Source organism: Salvelinus alpinus, chromosome 6 (genome assembly GCF_045679555.1).
Source record: "Salvelinus alpinus chromosome 6, SLU_Salpinus.1, whole genome shotgun sequence".
Taxonomy (NCBI): Eukaryota; Metazoa; Chordata; class Actinopteri; order Salmoniformes; family Salmonidae; genus Salvelinus; species Salvelinus alpinus.
In genome coordinates, this window is record NC_092091.1 from 58413709 (window position 1) to 58427758 (window position 14050).

Consider the following 14050-nt stretch of genomic DNA (forward strand, 5'->3'; position numbering starts at 1 on the left):
GTTCATTCGCTGTCTGGCAGATTTAGACTAGGCAAAACCAGTGATTATTTTTATTGAGTGTGGTATTCCTGGGCTAAAACTAAATGTGTACACTCTCGTGTTGCCCCTGGAATGATTGTGAAGTAGACCAAATTCTTTACCCCCACAAAACAGTTTGAGAAAGTAATCTGTGTGTTATCATGTCCTGTAGGTGACTGCTGGTCCTCATTGAAGCCCTCTCTCATGTCCAAGCACATTGAGGTGTGGAAGAAGGCCCTGTCTGTGATTTTGACAAGGAAACATATTCTACGCACCTGTGACCCAAGGATCAAACACCACACCATTTTTCCCCCGATGTTCACAACATGGACAGCTATTTATTTATGATACACTTTGAATTGCACATTTCCATTCAGTGTGCAATTAATGGAGTAGCGGTCTAACCCCGGGGTCTCAAGCGCAGCTGGGCGCCATTTCACAGGAACAACTGCCTTGTAGTCGCACGCAGCTAGCTGTTAGGATGTTACTCCATCTCCTCTTTTCCGTGGATGGATTCCAATAGCTCCTAAGAGAGCTTTAGGCTCTGTGGCCGCTCACAGCCTTGATCTCTCTGGCCTCCAGACCTGCATCAGAGAGCTGTTGGATGGTAGTCGTCTTGATGCAGTGGTTGATATACCTACGGAATGTGCCGGCCTCCTAGAGAGAGCGAGCGAGCGATTAATAATAACAATATGACAATGATTCTATTCATATGACTGTATAGCAGCCAAGCTATTTGAACAAACTGTTAAACCTTGCACAGACGGGGCAGCATTGATGAAAGCGTGTTGAGTCCCATTGGCTCTATGGTATACCACAATGTTGTCATTGGATAGCTTTCGTCTGGCTAACAATGGGAATTCCAAATCACCCGTTGTATTAAACTATATAATATATGGCGGAAATGTCACCTAGCCTATCAGAGGGCAAGATGGAGCCTATTAGACAAGTGGCCTAGGGGTTGATTTGGGATTCATGGTGAACATGTTCTGAAACCTAGCTAAAATGTTGTTTTGATACATTGATTTGACAAGTAGTTTGAATGGTGTTAATCTAGGACAGGGGTTCCGCTAGCGGAACTCCTCCCACATTCCACTGAAAAGGCAGCGCGCGAAATTCAAAAATTATTTTTTAGAAATATTTAACTTTCACACATTAACAAGTCCAATACAGCAAATGAAAGATAAACATCTTGTGAATCCAGCCAACATGTCCGATTTTTTAAATGTTTTACAGCGAAAACACCACGTATATTTATGTTAGCTCACCACCAAATACAAAAAAGCACAGACATTTCTTTCACAGCACAGGTAGCTTGCACAAAACCCCCAAATAGAGATAGAATTAGTCACTAACCAAGAAACAACTTCATCAGATGACAGTCTTACAACATGTTATACAATAAATCTATGTTTTGTTCGAAAAATTTGCATATTTCAGGTATAAAATCATAGTTTTACATTGCAGCTACAATCACAAATAGCACCGAAGCAGCTAGAACAATTACAGAGACCAACGTGAAATACCTAAATACTCATCATAAAACATTTATGAAAAATACATGGTGTACAGCAAATGAAAGATAAACATCTTGTGAATCCAGACAATATTTCAGATTTTTTAAGTGTTTTACAGCGAAAACACAATATAGCATTATATTAGCTTACCACAATAGCCAAAAACACAACCCATTTATCAGCAGCAAAAGTTAGCGATCGCAAAAAAACTGCAAAAGATATATAATTTTTCACTAACCTTGACAAGCTTCATCAGATGACAGTCCTATAACATCAGGTTATACAATACACTTATGTTTTGTTCGAAAATGTGCATATTTAGAGCTGAAATCCGTGGTTATACATTGTGAAAACGTAGCAACTTTTTTCCAGAATCTCCAGATATATTTCTGACATTCACCTATTCTGACCAAATAACTCATCATAAACTTTACTAAAAAATACATGTTGTACAGCAAATGATAGATACACTAGTTCTTAATGCAATCGCCGTGTTAGAATTCTAAAAATAACTTTAGTACGACATACAGCTTACGTTATAGCGAGACAGCGCCCAAAATCAGGGCGGAAAATAATACTAAACATTTGACAGAAATACGAAATAACATCATAAATGGTCCTACTTTTGCTGAGCTTCCATCAGAATCTTGTACAAGGGGTCCTTTGTCCAGAACAATCGTTGTTTGGTTTTAGAATGTCCTTTTTTAGCAACCAAAGCTAGCCAAGTGGCGCGAAGCTGTCCATCTCCACCAAACGCAGAGAATGGAACACGCCAAAACTCCCGATAAACTTTCAATAATCTGATAAAACTATATTGAAAAAACATACTTTACAATGATATTATCACATTTATCAAATAAAATCAAAGCCGGAGATATTAGCCGTCTATAACGAAAGCTTTTCAGAAGGCAATCCAGAGTTCCTTCCCGCGCCTTGCTGAACAAAGGAAATTGGGGTCATGTCATTCCAAGAGCTCTCTTTTGACCTCAGATAAAGCTAGACACCCCATTCCACCTCTCACTGCCTATTGACATCTAGTGGAAGGCGTATGAAGTGCATGTATATCCATAGATTTCAAGCAAATGAATAGGGAGGCCCTGGAACAGAGCCTCGATTTCAGATTTTTCACTTCCTGACCGGAAGTTTGCTGCAAAATGAGTTTTGTTTTACTCACAGATATAATTCAAACGGTTTTAGAAACTTGAGAGTGTTTTCTATCCAATAGTAATAATAATATACATATTGTACGAGCAAGAATAGAGTACGAGGCCGTTTAAATTGGGCACATTTTTTCCCAAAGTGAAAACAGCTCTGTTTTCACTTTGGGGAAAAATCGTGCCCAGTTTAAACGGCCTCGTACTCTATTCTTGCTCGTACAATATGCATATTATTATTATATTCATATATTATATTCATATTATATTCATCTCTCTGTCTATTGCTTCACCATATTAATTGAGGGCATTTCCCCCCAAACTAGAACACTGTGTATGAAGGAGAGTACCATGCTGGGCATCCCAACATCGTCACATTCTGGGAGGTGTTTGAGGAACTGACAGAGGATCAAAAGAAAGCATTCCTGTGTAAGTATGGAACATTTTCATTGTAACAGATGAACCAATAACGTAGGCTACTGAGAATAAAGTTCTGTTCTGTCATTCACTGCCCTCTCCCTTTTACCACCTTTGCGCCATCAGTGTTCCTGACTGGCTGTGATCGTGTGCCCATCCTGGGTATGAACCAGATCAGGATGAGGGTCCAAACCCTTCAACTCCTCCCAACAGCATTTCCCAGAGGCGCTGACCTGTCACTCTCTGTTGCAGCTGTCCATCTACCCCTCCAAAGAGACACTACAGAGCAGGCTTATAGAGGCTGTTGGCCACAACAGAGGCTTCTGGAATGAATAATGGGTGTATAGTGTTGCTGCTGTATATACTCCTCTCCTGTGTTCATCTTTTCATTGTTCCATAGTTGGGTTTAAGATTTGGATTGTTTTAATGTAGGGTTGTATTTCAAATCCTAACTTGAGATCTGTGCGGTACTATGACATTATCATATTGCATTCACCAAATTTTATTAAAACATTTATAAATCAAAAAGTACAACATGGTTTGTGCCTGCACATTAAACACATTAACAAAAATGATAACCAAGATACAAGGAAATCCCAAAGTATTTGAAATAACCTAATTGTTAAAAGGAAGCATATCAGGTTTTCAGTTGAACACAAGAACTATTCATTTTCAAGACCCACCAAATAGTTCATTACAGAAATCAATGAAAACATAATATCCCTGCAGTTAGGTGGCACACAATAAGGCACAGATCATTTGGCACACATCCTTCTCAACCATCCTTCCCCAATTCACAATATAGGGCAGGATTTAACTCAAGGCGCTCTATAGCGCAGCGCACTATAAGATACTTTTAAAGGTAATTTACACTTGAGTCGGCATTTACCATGAATGTGATCTGTGAACATCGGGGAAAATGCCTTTAAGGGGCATTGTCGGCTGCATAGTGCCCTGACATAAAAAGAAAACCAGCAGTACTATGGACCTCCAGGCTCATGATTTGAGCACTACTGGCCTCAACTTATATTTAGAGTACTACTCAAGTTCATAGCACTTCTAAATGACTCATTTTCCTTGGTGAACTTGATTCAATTTCCCCAAATATATACATACTGTTCAAATGACTCATACTGAAATACCCTTGAATACAGATCCTTGTGTAAACAAAGCCTACATGATTTAAGACACTGAATTGTCAAATAGAGGTAATATGAGAGGTACAGCCACCTGTGATTAAATTACAAACATTACTCTTTGATTTTATAAAGGTCAGTGCAAATAGATCACTTCCAGATAAATACAGTAAGTGCATTTGTCATCAGTGCTCATCATAATCCTCTTTATGGAACAGCGCCCTCTGGTGTTTGTGGTCAGACTTAACCGTGGCGTTCAGGACCGGGGTGTTGGCGAACTCCACAGTACATGGCCCGGGGGTGCATGGGTCCCCCTCCAGCTCCAGGACGGTCACATTGTTGGGCGCGGCCGTGCTCAGGATGCTAGCGGGCACGTACAAAGTGATTTGTGGGCCGCGAGCGGGCCAGTAGCGGCCCAGGTTGAAACCGTTGATCCACACCTGGCCCTAGTGGTTAAAACAAAACAAAGGAAAAGCATTTTTAAAAAGTCTAGAAATAACGTACATGTTCAGGACTCTGTAGTGTCAGGGACCATTAACAAATATGCTGCACCAGGGTATATGAAACTAACGTGGTTCAGTAAACCACACGTATGTAATGAGTAACCTTGTCTGAGATCTGAAGAGGTGTGTCTAAGGCTAATGTCTAGGCTTTAGCTCAGAGGGCTAACACACCAGTCTTGTCATCGCACAGAAGACACAGATCAGTTACATTAGCTATAAGGTAATTTGCAGTTGACTAGTCAGTCACATCTATAAAAGGTAATTTGCAGTTGGGGTGCCTGCTCAGGAACAACATACAGTACAGCTCAATAAACAATTAAAATCTCCTTAAAAAAAGGTAAAACCTCACCTTTCTCCAGTCAGGGAAGTGGATGTAGGTGTCCTGGGGCAGGTCTGGGATGCCGTCCGGGATGACAAAGGTGCCCCCATAGAAGGAGGGGACGGAGAGGGGAGAAGGTGGTGGGGTGCCAGCTTCCATGGAGCCCATCTCCCAGAGAAGACCCTGGCTAACAGCCTGCTCGATGCTGAGGCTGTAGACTTCCCAGCCGGTGAGGATGTCGGCCCCCAATGTCAGGTTAGACACCAGGCCCTGTGTAGAGAGAGAGTGGGAGAGAGTCAAAACATCATAGTTGTGTATGTGTGCATAGGACACTTAGGGTTGGTTTCCCAGACTCAAATTAATACTAATGGTGGACTAAAAAGCAGTTTCAATTAAAATTAGACTAAATGCTTCTTAGTCTAGAACTTTGCTTAGTCTATTTCCAGGAGACAAGCCCATAATGTTCAGTGGGACCGAATAATGTTATGTAGAATTAAGTAGCTAATGGAAGGGTGCTAGTTAAATGTTTACTCGGGAGCCAGCTTTAAATAACCTCTTGCCTTAAAGTCGTTGATGTCTTTCCCATAGTTGACTCTGCCCATATTCTCCACCAGTATGTCCACCTGACTCCCAGCCTTCCCAGTCACGTTGATGGTCAGGGCCTTGTCCCTCTCCAGGATCCCAACAGCAACCTAATGGCAGACATTTTCCTTTTTTGAAGAACCTGAAGACTTTTCTCTCTTCCTCTTTTGAGATAATAATCTAATTCAGTCTGACTTTGTATGAATGACAGTGATCACCAACCCTGGTTCTGGAAAACTACATGGTGTGCAGAGCTCAGTTCCAGTCCAGCACTACTACAACAATTTTCACTAAACAAAGTCTAAATTGGGTGTTCTAGTGCAGATGGGACAATAACCTGTCCTCCTTGGACAAGGATTTGTGAACTGTGACCATTGTTGAGCACCAACATGTTAACTTGTTGGTGCAAACCAAATTAATTGCAGGGGAAGTTTCGATGACTAACTCACCCCGTCGACTGATACATATGCCCGGTCGTGGACTCCATTCAGTGGTGAGGACAGAGGGGTGGGCTTACTGCAGTCCACAGGCAGCTTGGTCTGATAGAGGACGAACCCAAACGGCTTTTTGGAGAGAAAACAAAATAAACGGAGTAAAGCCTCTCAGCCATTTTGGCTCATAACAACCATAGCTGCTTATACTTAGTGTAGAAAAGGACAGACAGACATTGAGCTTGTGGACGTACTTGGTTCATCTCAATGAAGGTCAACGGGTAGACGCTTTTGACAGGACCGGAGAAGGATAGTATATCTAGAGCATCGACTACTGTGTGGAGCTGAGGAGGCAGAAAGAAACGCATTCTGTTGGCATCTACTGGATTCTATTCTACACGGTGTACACTCCATGCTCAATCAACACAAGAGAAAAAAAGAGAAAATATCCATTTGCTTTTAGAGTATTATGACATGCCTATGATATATATATATATAATAAACACTTAACCAGCACTTGCACTTGACCCCCCCCACCCACCCTCCACTCCACTAGCTCGGACTCTACTGGAAAATGTACTTTCTATGCCTGTGATATGTGGTTGTCCCATCTAGCTATCTTAAGATGAATGCACTACCTGTAAGTCTCTCTGGATAAGAGCATCTGCTTAATGACTAAAATGTAAATATTGCAACACTTCTCCGCACTGTGTGCCATGTGTCAACAAGGTCAGGTGAAGGTAAAGTCATTTCTACCCGGCGCTGTGGCTTAGTTGGTTAAAGCGCCTGTCTAGTAAACAGGAGATCCTGAGTTCGAATCTCAGCAGTGCCTTTTTTTATAGCATTTCATTGTACTGTGTACACTTCTCTTTGATCCGTGCACATGACAAATAAACGTCGATAAAAGTGCTAACTCAAATGTTTAAATGTCTGAAGATGATCGACCTTCTTCATTGGCACAGCTCCGTAGGCATATTTAGGTGTTGATGGAAGCACGGGTCCCTCTGGTATCTTCCGATACTGTTGGGGGAAAATACAGGTGGATATGACATCATTAGGTGATCATTTGTAAAAACTGACCGATTTTCCTTTAATTACAAACTTATAAGAATTCAGGGTACTAAAATGCTGACCGTAGAAACTTTTGCTATAAAAGTCACAAGAAAGCATAATCTAATCAAACATGTTGTATGTACGACATGTGTGATATCTCTGTTACCAACCAGTTTGATGACATCCTGGATTGCAAAATATTTGTCAGTGAGGTCTCCTGCCTCAGTGAGCGGGGCGTCATAGTCATAACTAGTAGGCTGGGGGGCATAGGGGGTATTGGCACCTGAGAATATTAAGAGAAAAACAATTGATTTTATACAACGAGTGGGTCTAATCCTGAATGCTGATTGGTTAAAACCGCAGTTTTTACCGGCTAAATCTATGACGTTAAAATGCCTATTTAATCTGTTCCATCTGACTTGACTTTGTCTCGGGCCTAACGACACCCGTGCCAATACATCCTCCAAACACCGGCTTCTTGGGCATTATCACTTAAATAAACTAATCTTCACATCGTGGCCAAACCCAAATAAAGTGAACTAGATTGGGTTCTGCAATAGAGCAATAGAGAATATGGGATCATTGAACAATTTTACTCACCATTCCAGTATCCAAAATTGGTTCCTCCAATAAACATGTATCTGCACAGAGGTTTATAACTTGTCAATAGTTGAAAAATCCTCTGTGCCTTTTTGATGTTAAATGTTTCATGTGTGATGATGTCAACACATATTCCTATCAATCATTGTTGATTGGTGATAGAATTATGACTATTATCCAATCAATTCATCTCTCTGTCTATATCCAATATCCATCCACCACAACTCACAGATTAACGCTGGCGCCAATGGCGAGGATCTCGTTGAGGGACTTGGCCACGATGGCGGTGGACACTGTAGAGTGATGCTCTCCCCAGTGGTCCAGCCAGCCAGTGTAGAACTCAGAGTTCACCTGCAACACAGGATACAGTCAGCACTATCTGGCTATGCTAGAGAGGACAGAAGTGTGTTGGACTTTTACCACTAACATCTAATGACATGTAGTTATGGTTTGTGTGCGTCTGTAAGTTGTTGTTCATATGTATAAGTTTGTATCTGGAGTGGAGAAATAAAAATAAATATATATACAAAAATAAACATCTAATGACAAACATGCCTACCAAGGGTCCATGGGGCTCTGCCTGTCTCTGTGCATCAAATGCAGCAGACACATTCCCACCTGTTAAACAAATACACAGGCAGACACACGCAAAGACAGACACAGTTGTTGAACAATTCTGCATACGATGGTAAAACACACCCGTCATAGATTTCTAAGGCGCAATGAGTCAACACGTCTGTTTTGGCAAACAAAGGAAATAGGATAGGTTAGACGTCACATGAATCGACAACCACCCAGATCTAAGACAGACAGATACCATACCAACTGAACACTTCTATTCTTCTTCAACTTATCCCCGTTCATTTAGTAAGTAACTATCCCAGGCATTTCACAGAAAATGTATCACCATTGACCTTTGTTGTGTATATTTTGACCTGCATCAGTTCCCTCTTGACACTGATCTAATGTCAGTTTTGCCATTTCCCTATTATCAGTATGGTAGTGATTTTGATTAAAAAAAAAAATTCTAGATCTGTGCCCCAGAAGCCTACCTGGGCCAAAGTCCACAGTGGCGTAGAGGCCCTGCAGAGAGCCACACTTGAGGTACCCGGCACCGGCTCCGTCTGTGGTGAACAGCACCACGTCGTTCCCCAGGTGGGAGCGGAACAGACTGGTCAGGTGACGCAGGTAGTTGTAGTCACAGGCAAAGTAGCTGCCGTACTCATTCTCCACCTAAGAGGGAGAAGGGGAGGAGAGGGGAGGGAGAGGAGAGAGAGAGATGGGCTCTTGAGGAGATGAGGCAATGTTTGACAAACAGTCTTCTATTGAATTGTAGAGTTTTAAGGCACAATATGAAGTTACCCAAACTTTGAATCCCCAATAAATGTTTTATTAATCATTGAATATCAACATGGCTCACCTGAACAGTGATGATTGGGCCACCGTTCTGATAAAGGAATGGCTTCAACATTGGCAGTAGTTTGCCCATCCACTTGTCAACAGCCGCAATGTAATCTGAAAGAAATGGATTTAGGTGTCATAAAAACACAATTCTTATATTGTAATTCTAATGGAATCCATTGCAGTCTCATCTGACGGTCAATACACACCTGGGTCTGAGGAACGCAGGACAATGTCTTTCTTGTGGAGCAGCCAGGCAGGCAAACCCCCCTAAAGACCAGGTCAAGAAATGGGCAAATTATCACACAGTCCGTAAAGAAACAAACACACTGCGGATGTCGAAGTGTCGTTACTACATCGTGATTGATCGTCTTCCAAAAAAACTACTTGGAATACAGGCACAATTTGCCAACATTATTACACATCATATCATCAACAGGTATATTTATCATAAAACAATTGTTTAGTCATTCTCTCACCATATCCCACTCTCCACAGATGTAGGGCCCAGGCCTCAGTACAACCAGCAGACCAATGTCTTGGGCCAACTGCAGGAAGTGTTCTAGATCCCTGTCCCCACTGAAGTTGTACCGATCCGGGGAGGGCTCGTGGAAATTCCAGGGGACGTACCTGGAATGTCAAATGGACAATGATGTACTAATTAAGTCCATACCACTGAATGGTAAATCATAGCTCTTTCTCAGGTTTAAGGCCCGACGAAGGAATTCTGTCGGGTTATCAACATTTGGAGGTTATGTGATTAAATGGCTCTTTGAATTACTTTGATCAACGTCAATCCTATGTACCAACGGGCCACTGAAATGACTACCTGAAAACTAGAAGGAACATTGAAGACACTCATCTAACTGGTTGGCATTCAGTTTATTTATGACATAGTGGTCAGTCTACATTTGCCTGGATAACCAGACTAAACGCTACGCCAAGCCTACAGACGTAAGTTTCTTCTCCACAACGAGTCTGGATCTGAGCATCCCTCCCGACCCAGATTGGTTCAGAAACCAATGGGTTGGGCCAGAGCCAGAACACACGTGGGTAAAGAGGCAGTTTGCAAAATCGTCATTGGCTTTGATACTCTGATTCGTTAGAGACGATCCAATCGTTGATGCCATTGGTTGTTTTTTTAATATATTTTTTTACAACATGTCGTCAGCCTAAGTCTACATACGTCTGAATGGCGTTCAGTCCGGCCATATACATCTTGAGTAGCCTGTCTTTCCAGTAGGCCCTGGGGATCCTGTTGTAGTGGATGCTACCGGAGATGTAGCGGAACTCCTCCCCATCCTTACGGAAGCAGTCGTTCTTGTAGTCCACACTGAAGGTCTGCGGCACACCAAGCTGAAAGAGATTTCAACAGAGTAAGAGTCACATACTGTCATTTTAAATCTTGCTGAGCCTTGCGGTCAGTGTGCTGTTTTTTTATGGCTACAGCAAACTGACTTCAGAGAGATAGTTGTTTGAGTGGCCGCATCTTGAGAGCAACGGATAGAATTGAATTGCAGTCATGCAACTGTTCTGTTACAGGTTCAGCTTTTTATGGTGAAGGGATGATTTATCAGGTGACGGCACAAGGTTGGCAACAACAACGTGACTGCCAATCGTTGCCCCCTAGTTAAGTGCCGTTGCTGGGTGTATAAAATGAAAAGGCCTACATCTCGATGAAAATGAATACAGAGAGCAACAGAGGCCATTGTAATGCACATTTACGTTATTAATTGATATGGATTGCAGTAGATCAACCACAGACAGAAGGGTTAACCCAGACACGTCACAGGGGCTATAAAGCTGAAGCATCCGTTTAGAACGTTCTCACCACCAAATATATGGTACTGAGAGGAAGTCCAGTCGGGGCGGTGTGAAACTTGGCCGACATTCTGCTTTCTTTTTCTGTTGCCAAAACTACAATCTGTTACGATGTTTTAAAGACTTGACGCTTTTCCAAAGTTGAAAAGCCCTACTTCTCGATTAAAATGAATACAGAGGGGAAAGAGGTCATTCTAATATTAATTTAAGTTATTAATTTCTATGGTTTGCAGTAGATCAACTGTGGTAGTTCATGTCAATTAAGCAGAGTTTGAAATGCTGCTAGTTAACTACTTTGAGAGCAATCAACACAGATATGCTAAATCAGTGCACTAGCGGGCAAATGGTTCAAGGAACCTGCGATTAGTTCCAAGTTATAGGCTAATCTAAACATCATTCAACTTTTAAGTGCATTCCAAAAGGAGGTTTGAATTCTGACTAGTTAGCTTGCTATCTGTGAGCTGTATGAAACAATAACATGCATGTTCTCTTTTCCAACTAATTCAGTCTAAGCTACTACGAAATGAACCATGTAAGAGTACTTACTGTACTTGCAAAGAGGGAACACAGTAGCACAACTCCAACCCTTGAGCAAGCCATGTCTGAATGTCGTGATGCACTGACTGATTGACTGAACTTCAACAGATGAGATGCGGAAGTTGGATATTGTCATGTGACGATGTCTGTTTTGACAGTACTAACGCCTTACCGGTAGGCGGCAGTCTCATAGAATGCTCAAGGCACAAACTAAACTGTATGCTCGTACTTCCTGTAATCGCTTACACGTGTGCTTCCAAACTCTGCTCAGGTTGTCGCTTCTTACGGTCTGTAAATAACATATGTATTGATTATTTGTGGTCACACAGTAATATAATTTTGACAATATGTCGACAAGTGAGAAAATAACACCAAACGAAGGACTGAGCGCCGAAGAGGACGAGTTGCCTCCACCCATTGTGACTCGGACTCGTAGCGGGCGCAGAGTACGGACCCCAGCTGTGTATCTTGACTCTGAAGTACCGAAGACTCCAACACGCCGAACAAGGAAATCTGTAATTCAAGAGTTACCGAATGAGAACGCAGAGAACCAGACGGAACCCGAACCAGAGGTTGTAGTCGTGGAACCAGTTGCCGACGAGACTCGTGCGAAAAAACTTCCAAGCAGCGAGTCCAAATCAAATGCATTGGCAACAGCTGAAGCATGTCCAAAACTGGTCAAATCAGACACACCTGTAGGGAAATCATTAGGTGCAGTTATTCCAGCTGTGTCACATCATTGCAACGAGAAGGAAAACAAGGTTGGTCCCGTACCAATGGAGACAGTTCCGCACCGCCCAAATAAAACGGCCAAAAAGAGGACTCGTTCAGAGTCAAATGAGAAACTTGACGTGATACCTTTGGGTAAACCGAAATCCGGACGGGTATGGAAGGACCGCAACAAGCAAAGGTCAGTAGTGGCAAGTTGCAATAGCCTACAATGTATTAACTGCCTGCATATGCAAACGATTACTAGTCAGCCCAGCCCATGCAAACATTGTGCCTAGAAATTGTTTATGAAAATGTACCTTTTATAGAACTCCATTGTTTTTCAGGTTCTCGGCTGTTGTAAGAGATAAGCAACTGTGCTCCTCCTGGGAGAAGAAGATGGAGGCCAAGCGAGAGAAGGAGCTGGTGAAGAAATATTCCCTGCAACTGAAGGAGGACAAGGCCAGGGAGAAAGAGGTCTGTGTCGTCGCCTGTTCATATTACAGAGTGCACTAATATCTTAAGTAGTGCATAAACTGCGTTCAAAACAACTGGAAAATTAGACATCTCCGACTTCAGTGCGTTCAAGACAACTGGGAAACGAGCTCCGACTGGGGGAAATCATTTTTAACTTGGGCCTCTATCTAGAGCTCTGACTTCCCAACCTGATGCTCACTGGCATCGTGATTTGACCTCATTTTTTTTTTTTTTTGAGTTCCCAGATGTCTTGGAACACACCATTTAGTATATGGACCACACAGAGGTTGGCAGTGCAACTGTGATTATTTAGGTGTCCCCTCGTGATGTCATTGTTTGGGGCTGTCTTTTGTCCCTTACAGGAAAAGAGGAAGAGGCATGAGGAGAATTTGAAAAGGCGAGCTGAGAACGAGAGGAAGGGGGAGGTTGTGCAAGTGGTAAGTCAACACACACACATCCCCACGTGATCCCAAGTGAGATGATGGGGGTCTTTTTCTCACTGTAACCTATGTGAGCCAGGCAGATCTCTATTGCTGACTTCAGAGGCCGTATGTATCAATTGTCTCGGAGTAGAAGTGCTGTTCTATGATCAGGTTCTCCCATGCCCATGTTATCTTGTTCATTTGTGATCTAAAAGGCAATACTGATCCTACATCAGCCCTCTTACTCTGACACTTGAAACATATGGCCCCAGGCTAACTGCTACATTCCCCCCCAGATCCGGAACACAGCAAAGATCAAGAGGATGAAGAAGAAACAGCTGAGGAAGATTGAGAAGAGGGACACACTTGCTATGCTGCAGAAATCACAGCCCAGGAACCCAAAAGCTGCACGGAAAGGTGGCAAAGGGGACAAGTAGAGGGAGTGCACTTGGTTGACTGATGGGACGTTCAGATCTACAGCTGTGTTGAGAACTACCCTCTAGGCACTTCATGTAGATATGAGAGAACCAGTCAGAAAAGGGGCTTGCTCTGTCCGCTCCACGCATCGACCCGGTATTGCAGTTCCTCCAGGATGAAGGCATTTGATCTTTCCCTCAATAGCCTAGGTGGAATTTTCACCATATTGCTTAATCCAATCCTTTTCAGATCTACACAGTGCCTAGGGGGTAGGGCCAACATGGCTATGCTAGCTGTGTGTGAGGCTGCTGGAACTGGAGAGCATGAGCAGCAAACCCTTTCAAAACAAATAACCGTCTGTGGAGCATAGCAGATGCAAAAAGTGACATGGGCTGGAAGAATTCTTTACTTGAACTCTTACTATGTTTACTGTCGTGTAATGCAATGTTCCATTAAACAAAGCAAATTGTTATACCAGTGGGTCTCCCAACCTTTTTTTCTGAGTGGTCCACTAGATCACCATTGTGAGCTTTTTGC

The 14050-nt window shown here is 42.6% G+C and overlaps 2 protein-coding genes and 1 non-coding gene across 3 annotated transcripts; 2 read left to right on the forward strand and 1 right to left on the reverse strand.

Annotated features, from left to right (window-relative positions):
• Positions 1 to 3592: 3592 nt before the first annotated feature.
• glb1 (galactosidase, beta 1) lies at positions 3593 to 11638 on the reverse strand. The gene is made up of 16 exons (XM_071407187.1): positions 11499 to 11638; positions 10318 to 10487; positions 9611 to 9761; positions 9341 to 9401; positions 9151 to 9245; positions 8783 to 8963; positions 8290 to 8348; positions 7960 to 8081; positions 7731 to 7771; positions 7301 to 7413; positions 7023 to 7097; positions 6332 to 6421; positions 6096 to 6209; positions 5625 to 5756; positions 5095 to 5334; positions 3593 to 4688 (listed from the first exon to the last, which is right to left on the reverse strand). Exons 1-16 carry the CDS (start codon positions 11550 to 11552, stop codon positions 4428 to 4430), a joined length of 1959 nt encoding a protein of 652 aa, XP_071263288.1. The 5' UTR covers positions 11553 to 11638; the 3' UTR covers positions 3593 to 4427.
• trnat-agu (transfer RNA threonine (anticodon AGU)) lies at positions 6836 to 6909 on the forward strand. Its single transcript has one exon. It is a non-coding gene; the product is annotated as a tRNA-Thr (tRNA).
• A 39-nt stretch (positions 11639 to 11677) lies between the features above and the next one.
• LOC139579006 (coiled-coil domain-containing protein 86-like) lies at positions 11678 to 13990 on the forward strand. Its single transcript, XM_071407188.1, has 4 exons — positions 11678 to 12399; positions 12545 to 12674; positions 13037 to 13111; positions 13393 to 13990. The coding sequence occupies exons 1-4, from the start codon at positions 11837 to 11839 to the stop codon at positions 13531 to 13533; spliced, it is 909 nt and encodes a 302-aa protein (XP_071263289.1). The 5' UTR covers positions 11678 to 11836; the 3' UTR covers positions 13534 to 13990.
• The last annotated feature ends 60 nt before the right edge of the window (positions 13991 to 14050 follow it).